The 13,085-nt window shown below is 41.8% G+C and overlaps 1 protein-coding gene and 1 pseudogene across 1 annotated transcript in view; one reads left to right on the forward strand and one right to left on the reverse strand.

Moving 5' to 3' along the window:
• Nucleotides 1–13,085, forward strand: part of LOC101434497 (cilia- and flagella-associated protein 221-like) — a 220,772-nt pseudogene that overhangs the window by 89,495 nt on the left and 118,192 nt on the right.
• LOC101427756 (cilia- and flagella-associated protein 221-like) overlaps nt 1–13,085 on the reverse strand; it is a 94,567-nt gene that overhangs the window by 67,684 nt on the left and 13,798 nt on the right. The window contains exon 6 of the mRNA XM_058301133.2: nt 11,800–11,900. Within this exon, the coding sequence (XP_058157116.1) occupies nt 11,800–11,900 (101 nt within the window). The remainder of the gene's footprint in view (nt 1–11,799; nt 11,901–13,085) is intronic.

The raw sequence follows: 13,085 nt of genomic DNA on the forward strand, positions 1-13,085 counted from the left end.
CTGTGTCTGGAGATGATAGAACTGAGAGTGTTGGGCAAGGAAAGGAAAGGAATGGAAAGGAAGGAGTTAATCATGATATGAAGAGTGATGAAAAGCCTCCAGCAGAGTGATTTTTTTTTGGTTGGGAAAAAGACAACATTTATTAGAAGAGATACACTAAAAACCACTCATAACCTTTTCTTCTTTTAGATTTGGGAGTAGAGAAAACAACATAGTGACTACATGGAAACACTTCCTCAGAGCTAAATGGCCTATGGTAGCCTGGCCTCTAACAGGTCACCCAGCTGCCAGCTAATCAGTCGTGTAGCTTACCCACCAGCAATTATTGAAACAAGAAGCCCACTTGGCAGTGGAATAACAGATAAAGTAACAAAAAGACACTATTTGAGAAAAAGCAGTTGGAATTTGGTTGACTGGTTGCTGGTTACTCTATTCTAAATATGTGGACAAGCATTAAATAATCATGTCCTAGAAACCATAGTAAAAGAATATGTGTGTATGTGTATGTAGTGCTTTTGTGAAAAATAAAACACCATTTCGTATGTTACCAGGCTTCAGAAAGTGACCAAATGTGACTGCATTTACAGTGTCTATATGGGATGTGACAATTGCATAAACCAAGCAAGGTGGAGGAATCACCCAGAAAGTACTCAAAGCACTCTCAAATGAGCGGTCTTTAATTGGAGACCATCTATGACTTTGCTTCTCCAAGGAATGGTACTTCAGGGAGACCCTGGAATTCCTCGGGTTACATTCTTAAATACTAGAATTGGGAATTAATCCAGGAATATATTTTCCAACAATATTTTAAATTAGTGTTTCTTTCTTCTTAGCACAGGATACCACCTTGACATTTTCATATAAGCCAAAAAACAAATATGCTCCTAAATTCAATGAACCATTCCAAGAATTTATACAAAGGCTAGAAGACCTAAATAAGAAAAATACTCCACCTTTACCTACTTCCTCTGGCATACATATTTATTTGTTCTAGTTGCTGATAATAAATATGTGTTGTTCTGCCCCTTTGCCTGATGCAAACCATCTGAGCAAGGCTTTAATAAGGTCAATATTGGCTTGCTCCATTTTGGGTACTGCTTCCTCCAGGAGTCAAAAGTCTAGAATTCAATATTTAAGAAAACAAAAACTTAGGTTTTTCACTGAAAGTTACCTTCATGGAATATCTCACGCTGGTAAAGGAAAGGGGAGTACACTTTATGCTTTATAAATACAATCCCTATGATTTAGAGGTTGGATGACTTTCTTTTCCTGCTAAAAATTCATGAAGACAGACTGGGTGAAGATGAGTAACTAAATCAATACCAGGTCAGCAAAGGGATATGAACTCAAAGAAATTTTAACTACTACATATGGGAGAAGTTTTTGTATACTACAAATTCAGGGTGTTGTTAAGCAACAATGATCATACATCAATTTTGAAACATTATGAAAGATAAGCTCAGGACTGCTGCATACACTAAGCAAGAGCTGAAGTAAATAAAGGACAAGTGTGTTGATGAGCTCAAGTCTTGCCAGATGGTTTCCATAAAATGCTGCTGGTCCTTCAAGACACCAGCTTTGAGCTTTGAAGACATAAGTATAAGTCAAGAGTGTGTTTTCCTTGGCTTGGTGAAAAATGGGAATTTTTCCTCTTTCAGCAGGATGGCTTCAAAAGACCCTTTTGAAGATCAATTGTAAGCTTTCATCACCATGCCTTCCCTCTAAGCCAGGCTCACCTGGTTCTCTGCTCCCTCAACTGGAGGCTCATTTTGGCACAATCAGATGGAGCCTGGTTATTGGCTGTGCGAGGAAAGACTCTCACTATCTCACTTCCTGTCAGTGCTATTTACAAATGCATGTTGCCACATGGCCCAGACTCTTTAAACTCCAGTGACAGGGAGAAACTTTGGTTTCATTCAGACATCATATTCTGACTTTGGTTATTCCCACACTTCTAAAATGAGCCCTGAAGTTCACTGCCTAAGGAAACACAACAAGAATTCAGTGAATTCTTAAAACATATGCCTTAAAAGTTCCAGAAACTGTGTTCATAGATTGCAAGACATAATATTGTTCAGAAGTCAGAATTACCCAAAGCAATCCAGATTCAATGCAATCCCTGTCAAAATCTCAGCAACCTTCTCTGCAGAAATGGAAAGACAATCCTCAAATTCATATGGAATTGCAAGGACCCTCGAATAGCCAAAGCAATCGTGAAAAAGAACAACAAAGTAGCAAAGAATCAAAAACAGGGTGACATGTCAAACAAATCCAGTCAGTTGGCCAGTTGTTTTCTCCACATGGCACCAACTGATCTTCCTTGCACCATGCTGCCTCTGTTGACCAGTTGACTGGTGTGTTGTAGACACAATTTCAAAACCAAATAAAAAGGTATAGTGAGCAAAACAGTGTGGCATTTGTACAAGGATAGATATATAGACAATGGAATAGAACTGAGAGGCCAGAAATAAACTGAAAAATCTATGGCCAACTGATTTTTGACAAGGGTGCCAAGTCCATTCAATGGGGAAAGAACAGTCTCTTTAACACATAGTGATGAAAAACTGGATTTCCACATGCAAAAGAATGAAGTTGGATCCCTATCTCACACCATATAAAGAAATTAACTCAAAATGGATCAATGACCTAAAACCAAAAGCTTTAGGAAATTAATATAGGGGAAAACCTACATGATCTTGGATTTGGCAATGCATTCTTAGATTTGGAACTGAAAGCATGAGCAATAAAAAAAAAATAAACTGTACTTCATCAAAATTAAAAAGTTTTGTGCATCAAAGGACATTATCAAGAAAGTTAAAAAAGCAAACTACATAATGGGAGAAAAGAAGTGCAAAGCATATATGTAGTAAAACTATAATATTCATAATATCTAAAGAATTCCTACATCTCAGAAACATAAAAAATGTTGTACTGGGCAAAAGATTGAACAGACATCTCTCCAAAGAAGATAAACATATGGACAATAAACACACAAAAAGATGTCCAACGTCATTTACCATTCAAGAAATGCAATGAAGTACTACTTCATACCCACTAGGATGGCTATTAAATAAGAAAAAGAAAATAACAAGTGTTGACAAGGATGTGAAGAAACTGGAACCCTTGTGAATTGCTAGTGGTAACATAAAAATGCTGTGGAAAACAGTTTGACATGCCTAAAAAAGTTAAATGTGGATTTAACATAGGACCCAGCAATTCCACTCCTAGGCATACAGTACAAAAGAACTGAAAACAGGGACTCAATTAGATAATTATACACCAAATGTTCAAAGCAGCATTATTCTCAGTAGCCAAAAGGTGGAAAAAACCTGGGTGCATGAACAGATGAATGGATAAACAAAATATAGTATAGCCATACAACGGAGTATTATACCGCTGTAAAAAAGAATGAAGGAATGATACATGCAACGTGGACGAATCTTGCAAACATTATGCTAAGTAAAATAATACAGACACAAAAGATAAATGTCACATGATTCCAGTTATATGAAATACTTACAAGATGCAAAATAAAAGAGACAGTGTAAATTAGAGGTTAACAGGGACCAGGAGGAAGTGGAAATGGGTAGTTACTGCTCAATGGATAACAGAGCTTCTGTTTGGCGGATGAAAAAGTTTTGGCAGTGGTTGGTGTTGGTGGTAGTACAATATTGTAAATGTAATTAATGCCATTGAATTTTACCTTTAAGATGGAACATTTTGTTATAACATAAATACATATGTGTGCTAGCACAATAAAATTTTTCCTAAAGTTCCAGGAACTAGAAGATCCTGACTTTAGAACGGAGTAGCTGGGAATATGTTCTATTAATAAAATGCTTGCGGCCCTGTAGTCTTTGGAGTGGCCCCAGCCTTCACAGACGCATGAGGCTGTGGAGTTCCATGCTCACACAGCCAGACCCAGAACGAAAACTGGGGAAGGCAGGGGTAATCCAGAGGAGGCCCGAGGACATTTTCATGTAAGTGTGTCTACGACACACCAGCCAACTGGTCAACAGAGGCAGCATGCTGCAAGGAAGATAAGTTGGTACCACATGGAGAAAATAACTGGCCAATTGACTGGATTGGCTTGACATGTCGCCCTGTTTTTGGTACCAGGTACACACATGCTGGAGAAACTGCAGAGCATGCTGAAGCAACACGAATCTTTTTAGAACCACAGAAATGGACAGACACAAAATTTCAGTACCTAATATAAGCATGTTCTTATTTACTTGCCTAGGAAAGGTGAGATTATATTTTGTTACAAAGTTCACCAAGCCATGGTGGTTAGGTTTGTCTAGTTCTAAGGCAAGGTTCAAAATACAGAGCTAAAAGTCCTCCTGCACCCCAGGATGCTGTTTGATGTTTAGAGATGTTGGATAGAAATTGGAATGCCACTCTTTGCGATTTACAGAGGCTGTCAAAATACCTTTTATCAGATTTCAAGCCACAAAAATTGTTTATAGGCAGTTGGTAAATGTTCAATGGAATTTTATCTCAGTAAGGAAATTTTACAACGATGAAATCCAGCCAAGGAAAATTTAGTTGATGAATACATATACTTTGTGGGAAAATGTACTGAGGCATTATCTAGTCCTCAGAGAATCTCTACCTGGCAGCAACACCAAAGTGCATTAGATGCAAATCCTACAACTTCTGGCGATTTTGTCCAAGTGTTTTAAACGTGCAAAGGGAAATCAATTTTCTGAATCGGAGTTCTCCCCTTACCTTCGTCTTTCCCATGGTGTTTCTTCTTTAACTGTAGAAATGTTTTATTTTGATATTTAAAATATAAGTCTTATTGGACTCCTCATACATTGCTGGCAGGAATGTGAAATTGGTCAATCTGATTTATTGGACTCACCTCACTCAGCTAAGATGGAGTTGAAGGACAACCACCACACCATGGAGCCTAGAGTGCCTACAACTGAAAGCGAGAGGATTGCATCCAGTATCCATGAGGAATCTGAACCTCCACTTGACATAGAGGTGCAATGGACACAACCAATCCAATGTCCACAGAGAAAAGGTGGCACTGGAGTGGGAAAAGTGGACATGGTGGCTAATGGGTATGGGGAATGGCAGGAAGAGACGATAGGTGGAGGTGTCTTAGGGACTTGGAGCTGCCCTGGATGGTGCTTCAGGGGCAATCACCAGACATTATAAATCCTCCCAGGGCCCACTGGATGGAATGGGGGAGAGTATGGGCCAAGATGTGGACGATTGACCATGAGGTGCAGAGGTGCCCAGAGACGTACTTACCAAATGCAATGGATGTGTCATGATGATGGGAATGAGTGTTGCTGGGGGGGGAGTGGTGGGGTGGGGGTGGTGGGGTTGAAGGGGTCCTCATATATTTTTTTTTAATGTAATATTTTTACAAAATCAATTTAAAAAAATTTAATAAAAAAAATAAAAAATAAAAAATAGGTATTAAAATAAATGGAATAAAATAAACCTAATAAGATTCTATTTTTGGAGAAAAAAAAAAAAGACACAGTGATGGGAGAACTGGAAGAGGAGCTGACTGGAGACTGTCCTCTTCGTAGGCGAGAGAGTAAGGGGAGCAGGTACAGCTCAGTGGCTGAGCACCTGCTTCGCATGTAAGAGGTCCCAGGTTCCATCCCTGGTACCTCCTAAAAAAAATAGAGAATGGGAGAGAGAGAAGCTGACCTGGAAGCTGCCACAAGCTGGGACAAGCACAGAAAGGCAAGCACCCATACGCCCATCCACTGCTGGTCGCAAGCCTGACTGGACAAGTGGCCCCTGAAGAAATGGAGCCCCAGTGGGCATGTTTGTGCACACGTGGGGTGGGGCTCACGCTGACACAGAGAAAGGGCCAGGGCTAGACAGCTTTTCAGCTCTGAGGGAGCGCGCCAGACAGCCTCACACACCAGGGTAAGTCGAGAGAGGAGCAAAGCTGAGCATGGCAAGCTGGGAAACCAGGGGCAAGATGCTGCTTTTGTCTGAGAGGCAATGGATGGGAGCAGTCGGCCTCGCAGGGAGGAGAATATTTTATCACTGACAATATTTAGAACTGTGGGTGCACAGTGATATTAAAAGGAGGCCAACTTTTAGTAGCTTTATTGTCATTTTAAAATTTTCTACAGACAATGGCCCATCTTATTGCTTGCATGTGCGATGGCCCACGTGCAAGCACTTCTTAGGATGGAATGGATTAGACTCCCGGGCCTCATTCCTAGGCGTCTGTCGCCTAGAGATGGCTCACATGGTGCACAGCAGCCTGGAGCGATATGATAATAACACAATCCACCAGGAGATGGTCACCTCTAAAGGCTACAGCTCAGTTGCTCATAGAATCAGCGCCATTACACCAGGGAAGGTCAAATGCAGAGGCACATGAAGCCAGGTGGGCTGACAAGTTGGACGTGTAAATCTAGGGCCAGTCAGCTTGCTGGCGATTTGTAGCTGCTCTAGGCATCCCTTTTACGAGCTGGTGCCCCCTGCCCCCTGCCTCCCAGCTGCTGGGAACACTGTAGGTAGCAGCTCTCACCTTGACCTTCTCCAGAGAAGCATCCTTGGCTGGGAGGTTAGAACCCCCCACACTCCTACCCCCAACTCCATCCCTAAGTAACCAGTGACTAATCAGGGGGAAGGGGTGGAGTGGCACTCAGTCCCTTTCCCACACCCTCGCCCTTCTCTCACTCCTTCATTTTTCCCCCAGTGAAGGCCTTGTCTCTGCATCTAAGGAGCCTGGTCTGAGGCCGAGATGCCCTGCTGCTACATCTGAGTATTTGGAATCATGGCCTATTTTTTCAGAGTTTCAGGCCCTCACCTGGCTCACAGCAATGCCAGCCTTGTGCCCACAGATTCTCTGCACACCACTGCCAGAGAGAGGGCTCTCAAATGTTGAGATGACTGGGCCATTTCTCTGCTTAAACTTTTATTATGGCCTCAGGGTCAAGGCAAGATTTCCCAGCACAGCCTGAGGCCCTTTGGGATGGCGTCTCTCCTGTTTTCCTGGCCGCTGCTCTGGTGACCCATGTCCAGTAACTCGGAACTCTCTAGAAAGGCCCAAACGTGACACTTCACATCTCTGACCCCATGCAGGTCACCTACCCCCTCTGTGAACACCCACTCTTCTCTTCTACTGCTTCCTCTTCTACTGGCTGATTTCTAGGCATCCTTCAAAACTCAGTTCAGACAAGCTCTCCTCTAGGATATTGGGTCTGAGCCCCTCCCCCATTCCACCTGCCCCCAACATGCCTCACTCACAGTTGGGTTAGGGTGTCCCACCTTAGAATGCCGAATTAAGCAGTGGAATCATTTGTCTAACCATGGGCCAATGTCTTCATTAGTACCTACCACTGTGTCTGGCACTTAGTAGGCATTCAGTAAAGGTTGGTTGAATGAATCAATGAATGAATGCTAAATAAAGAACCCATCCAGGACATGACTCCCAGAAATGAGCCTCCCTGGCACTGAGGGATTACTACCAAGCACCAGCTTATGATATAACCAGAAAAAGACCTTGAATAAAAGGGTCAACTCAGACCGGCAGAATATCTCAACTGACATATAATATCAGGTGTTAAAAGCGATGAAACTAGATAAAAGGGAGAAATGGAAAGGACAAATGAGTTTATATGGCTATAAGTCTCCAAAAAAAGAGTCGGGTGTATTTGAGGGGTAATGCTTACACATGCCTCCACAGGGTACCAGAGACAGCCAAAGTAGCTAGAAACCCAGGTACTGGTACTCTGGAGAGCTACAGAGACCCACAGGTTCTATGGTGATGGCAGATGGCTCTGGAGTTCAGGGCCATGGCAGTTGGCCCTACTCTGGAGTTTGTGTTCCTGAGTGTGATGAAGTTGGACTCAGATATGACCTTTCTACACATGCCTCTTCTGTTACTTTTACCAGACCTGTGGTTGACGATGGGGTTGGTGTATACACAGGAGACCTGAATCTCTGGACTATTCAGGTGACAGCCAGGCCCTGAGCCTCAGCAGTCTTGCAACTCCTACCCTCTGTTTATTGGACTTACCCTGGCCAGCTAACAGGGAGGTGAAGAAGGTCAACCACCACACCAGGGAGCCAAGAGTGCCTACAACTGCAAGCAGGAGAATTGCATCCATCATCCAGGTGGAATCTAAGCCCCTTCTTGATGTAGAGGGGACTGGACATAACTATCCCAGGGTCCACAGGATGGAGGAATAGAGTATGGATTAGAAAGGACTTACTGGTGTTCTACTGGGGAACTATTGTGATTACTAAGGGAAGAAATTGTAATATTGATGTGGAGAAAGTGGCCATGGTGGCTGCTGATGGTAGGGAGAGGGAAGAAGAGATATGATGTGGATGCATTTTCAGGATTTGGAGTTGTCCTAGGTGGTGCTGCAGGGACACATACTGGACATTGTGTGTTCTGCCATTGGCCCACTGGGTGGAGTGGGAGAGAGTGTAGACTACAATGTAGACTACTGTCCATGTGGTGCAGCAGTGCTCCAAAATGTATTCACCAGGTGCAGTGAATGTGCCACGATGATGAAAGAGGTTGATGTAGGAGGAGTGAGGTAGGGGGTGTGGGGGGTATATGGGGACCACATCTTTTTTTAATGTAACATTTAAAAGAAAATAAAGAAGAAAAATTAAAAAAATATATATCGTGTAAACTAATGCAATTTTTATAAAATAAGAAAATGGACTAAAGTGACAGGGTCAAGTCCTTGTACAAGGATGGAAGGCTGGCATGCTTGCTGATTGTAGGTGTAGATGGCAAACTTGGTGGAGAAGGCAAAGAAGAAAAGTGCATGACCGCTTACTATATTCCAACAAATTTTAATTCAAAATGAAAGTGAGTTTTTTCCCTAGCTTAATATTTGTAAGGATTTATGACACTCTAATTTCTAACGAAATAATCTATACAAAACTTTGTGTATGCAACATGTTTGCAAATCATTTACTGAATAGGAAGAAAAAATGAAAGACTTGCTTTTTAATACCCCATATTTTGGCGCATATCTGTCTTATTTTAATCTCTGAAGATTGATATGAGTAGTTCTGTAGATGGTATAGGCTATATGCAAGCATAAAAAGCACTCAGTTAAAATTGTTGTAAATAACAACCAAAAAAAAAAAAAAATACCCAGCCAAATGATACCTTCATCCCACAAGGTAGCCTAGGATCAACAGGGAACTTTTCATGCAAAAGTCCTTTCAAATACTCACCCCTGTCCTGCTCCCAGATAGTTTATATTGAAGGGATAGTTAAGAGTTGGTTAAAAAGAAAAAAAAAAGCCATTATTTAAAGGACATCAAGTCTTGGGAAGGCACAACCTGCTGCCAGAATGTTTAGAGGAGAAAATGAGAATGCTTATCTTTTCAAAGATTTAAAAAATGTATTACACCATTATAAGCAATAATTCATTTTAATGAACTGTTCAGCTGAAGTTTTTATTCTGATTGTAAATAATGAGAATTATACACAAAATAGAAGAGGAAGAGCCTTAGGGAGGTTGTGTTGTGTTCAGGACCAAAGACAGATGTCTGCCTTACAAAGTCTATTCATTTTTGTGAGTTTAATAAACCATTGTTCTCAACTCATAACCTTGACTAATGGTCCCCCCAGAAAAGTAATTTGTGGAGGGGAAAAAAGGAGGAAAGAAAAAAAGAACGAATGAAAGAAGCTGGTTGTTTCCAGCCACTTCAACTGCTATAGCTGTTCATTTAAAAGAAATAGTTGGGAGCGGAGGTGGCTCAAGCAATTAAGCACCTCCCTCCCACATGGGAGGACCTGGGTTCAGTTCCCCAACAAAGGGGGGAGGAGGGAGGAATAAATAAATAAAAATAGTAAATAAACATTTTTTAAAAAGACCTTAAATAGCTATATTTGGCATCAAAATGCATAGAGTGAGTGGGCGCTGCCAGCCTCTTGAGGCCCCTGTACAGACCACTCAATATTGAGGAGTGGGAGATGACAAGAAGGGTGGCCACACAGAACCAGGAAGGGAGGTGAGGAAGAGAGATGATTAATTGGTGGAGGAAGCTCTGGGATAGAGTCCAGCAGAATGACTGAGGAAAAGAAGTAGAGAATCGAAGCGCAAGGAACAAAGAAGATACAAGACACCAAAAATGTATAACTCAAGTAACACCCAGTGTTGCAATGACATAGGAGAAACAGGAATTCTCGTGCACTGCAGGTGGGTATGTAAATGGGTACAACTGATTCAGAAAAGTTGGGCATCACATAGTAAATTGAACCTATGCAACAACCTGTAATTCCACTTCTGGGAAATACCCAAGAGAAATTCTTGAACATGTGCTGTCCCAGGAGACAAGAACAAGTATATACGACAGCAGAAAACCAAACAGCAGAAACGACCCACATGCCATGGGCATTAAAGCAAATAAAAAATTGAGAAGAAATTCACACAACGGGCTATCCAGAAGTGAACTACAGCTATATGCGTTAGCATGGCTGAATCACAAAAACATAATACTGAAGGAAAAAAACAGGTTACAATAGAACTGACGAACAGAGTGGTTGCATTTCCATAGAGAACAGAAAGGGGCAAAGCTAAGCAATGTGTTATTTAGGGGATGCATGCATATGTGTCAGAATTTTGAAAGCAAGTCAAGGGAATGGTTATCATAAAATTCACACTAGTGGTCACTGGTAACGTTTTATGTCTTCAAACAAGTATCCATTCTATTATTCTTCTTTAAATTGTATACTTTTTTGTACACCTTATTTTACATCTTTTGAAGAGTTGCTTAAAAATAAACAGATGATAAGTCAGGAGCTCAAGGGGAAGGTGCCAAATCCAGGCAGTCCTTGAAGACCTAGTTTTGGGATTCCACTCAAGGATGGCAGGTGGTACTAAAAAGAGAAAGGCTGGAAGCTCACATACATCAATTGCCCTCTTTCTAACTCTACCTCCTGGTCATCAGGGGCTGGTACCCTCTGCTCAGTGCTGCCTATGTGCTCCCTTGAACTTGCTTTCATCCACGTAAGCCAGCTGCAGTCCCACAGTCTTGGCCTATGGTATGGGCTTGCTACTGGATGGATTAGCCCTTTGGTGGCTTTTCATCTCCTCCAGGAATTAGTCCCTATCTCCTTCAGAAGTAGTCCCTGCTCTCTCCTGCCACCTGCCTCAGAATATGCCAATCCTCTGCCTGGAATGCTTCCTTACTCCCCCGCCACACACACACACACAGTGTCCACATAGAATAATCCAGATGCAGCTCCTACATGAGCGAGGACTTTCCAAGTTCTGTCGGTCAGAGTTAAGGGTTTCCTCTTCAGGGCCTCCATTATACCACTTAGCAACTGACGTAAGAAATTGATAGCATCGTTCTCCATTAGACTCTAAGACCTCCAGAATCAGAACCTATGCTGATTCATCCTTTAACCACAGGGTGCTTTCAAAATATCAATCAGTTGGCACTTCTCAGGCAGGAATTCCCTCCCCATCCCTCCCCCCAGCCTCCACCCACCTTGGCCAATTGTTAGGCCTGAACTTAGTTGCTGAGTCATTGGGTGGCAGGGGGACAGAGGTGGGGCCAGGCAGCTGCCACAGAGGGATAGGGGACTAAGGACAGTACATGTTTCCCTAAACCAGTATACGAGCATTACAATATTTTAACAACTGGCATGGCAATTATTTATCAACATCAAACAACTCAATATCACCTTCTTCATATCGCTAGAGATAGCACTATAATCAGAGTAAGTACTTAAAGAATAATTTTTAATGAGGAAAACCACAAGTCTAAGACATTCTTTAACTTTTTACATCCTTTGATATTTTAGCAGTTCCTCTGGTAATTCACCTTTCACCAAGTAGAACATCTGACAGATTTATAAATGAAGGAAAGTCCAGTTTATTCATGACAGGATAAGCATGGATGGGAACCAGCAAAGTGTCATCTCCCTAAAATTAATGGGGGAAATGCTGAGCTTACCATATGGAAGATCAAAGGAAAACTTGTAGATGCTTTATTTCTTGTCTTGTTTTTAGTCATTTAAAAAATATTCTCAAGAATTCCGAGGGAAGGAAGTGAATTTGGCCTAACAGATAGGGCATGTGCCTACCACATGGGATGTCCAAGGTTCAAACCCAGAGCCTCCTGACCTATGTGGTGAGCTGGCCCACTCGCAGTGCTGATGTGCACAAGGAGTGCCGTGCTACACAGGGGTGACCCCTGCGTAGGGGAGCCCCACACACAACGAGTGCACCCCATAAGGAGAACTGGCCAGCGCAAAGAAAGCTCAGCCTGCACAGGTGTGGCACCACACACACGGACAGCTGATGCAGCAAGATGACACAACAAAAAGAGACACAGTTTCCAGATGTTGCTGACAAAAACACAGGAGGACACAGAAGAACACGCAGCAAATGGACACAGAGAGCAGACAACTGGGGGAGGGGCAGAGAAGGGGAAAGAAATAAATAAAAGGTAAATCTTAAAAGAATTCCGAGGGCGTTTAAGTACAACGTTTGAAATATTGAATGTTCTTAACCATAAACAAAATACAGATATGTTTAAATACACTTTGAAATGATGTTCACTATCCAGAAATGTGAAAGATAATGATGCCTTTGTGTAAACATGAAAATAATAATAGAGGTGCATCTCTCAATCTTTAGTGGCCTGCTAAAAAGAGATATCAGCACAGAACTATATTAAAAAAAAGTTAAAAGGAACTGGAAATTGGGGAAAAAAAGAGAGAGAGAGAAAGAGAAGTGCAGAGACCTGTTTTTAGTCCCAAGGTAAGTTTACCCTCTCTCAGACTTGTTTCTTCCTCTGCAAAATGCGGAAATTTCATCTTTCCCCAAAGATGTTTTTAAGAATTGAAGATGACTGCCTTGAAAAGTTAGAAGTATTATACAACTGTGAGATATTATTTTTACGACTGTTTTGAGTAGCAGGAAAAGTGCCCCACACACCAAAGAAGGCCTCTCTTAGGAAAATTTCTTCTGCTTGGAACAGAATGTTCCTGAAAGGAATATTTTGTTTTTGGGTTGCTGTTTTTTTAATTGAAACTCACTTGTTGCTCAAGGTTAGTGTTCAGTTTTAGTTTCAGTTTTGAAAAATGAGGGATTTAGTGAACCTAA

This window comes from Dasypus novemcinctus, chromosome 7, assembly GCF_030445035.2.
Source record: "Dasypus novemcinctus isolate mDasNov1 chromosome 7, mDasNov1.1.hap2, whole genome shotgun sequence".
Taxonomy (NCBI): Eukaryota; Metazoa; Chordata; class Mammalia; order Cingulata; family Dasypodidae; genus Dasypus; species Dasypus novemcinctus.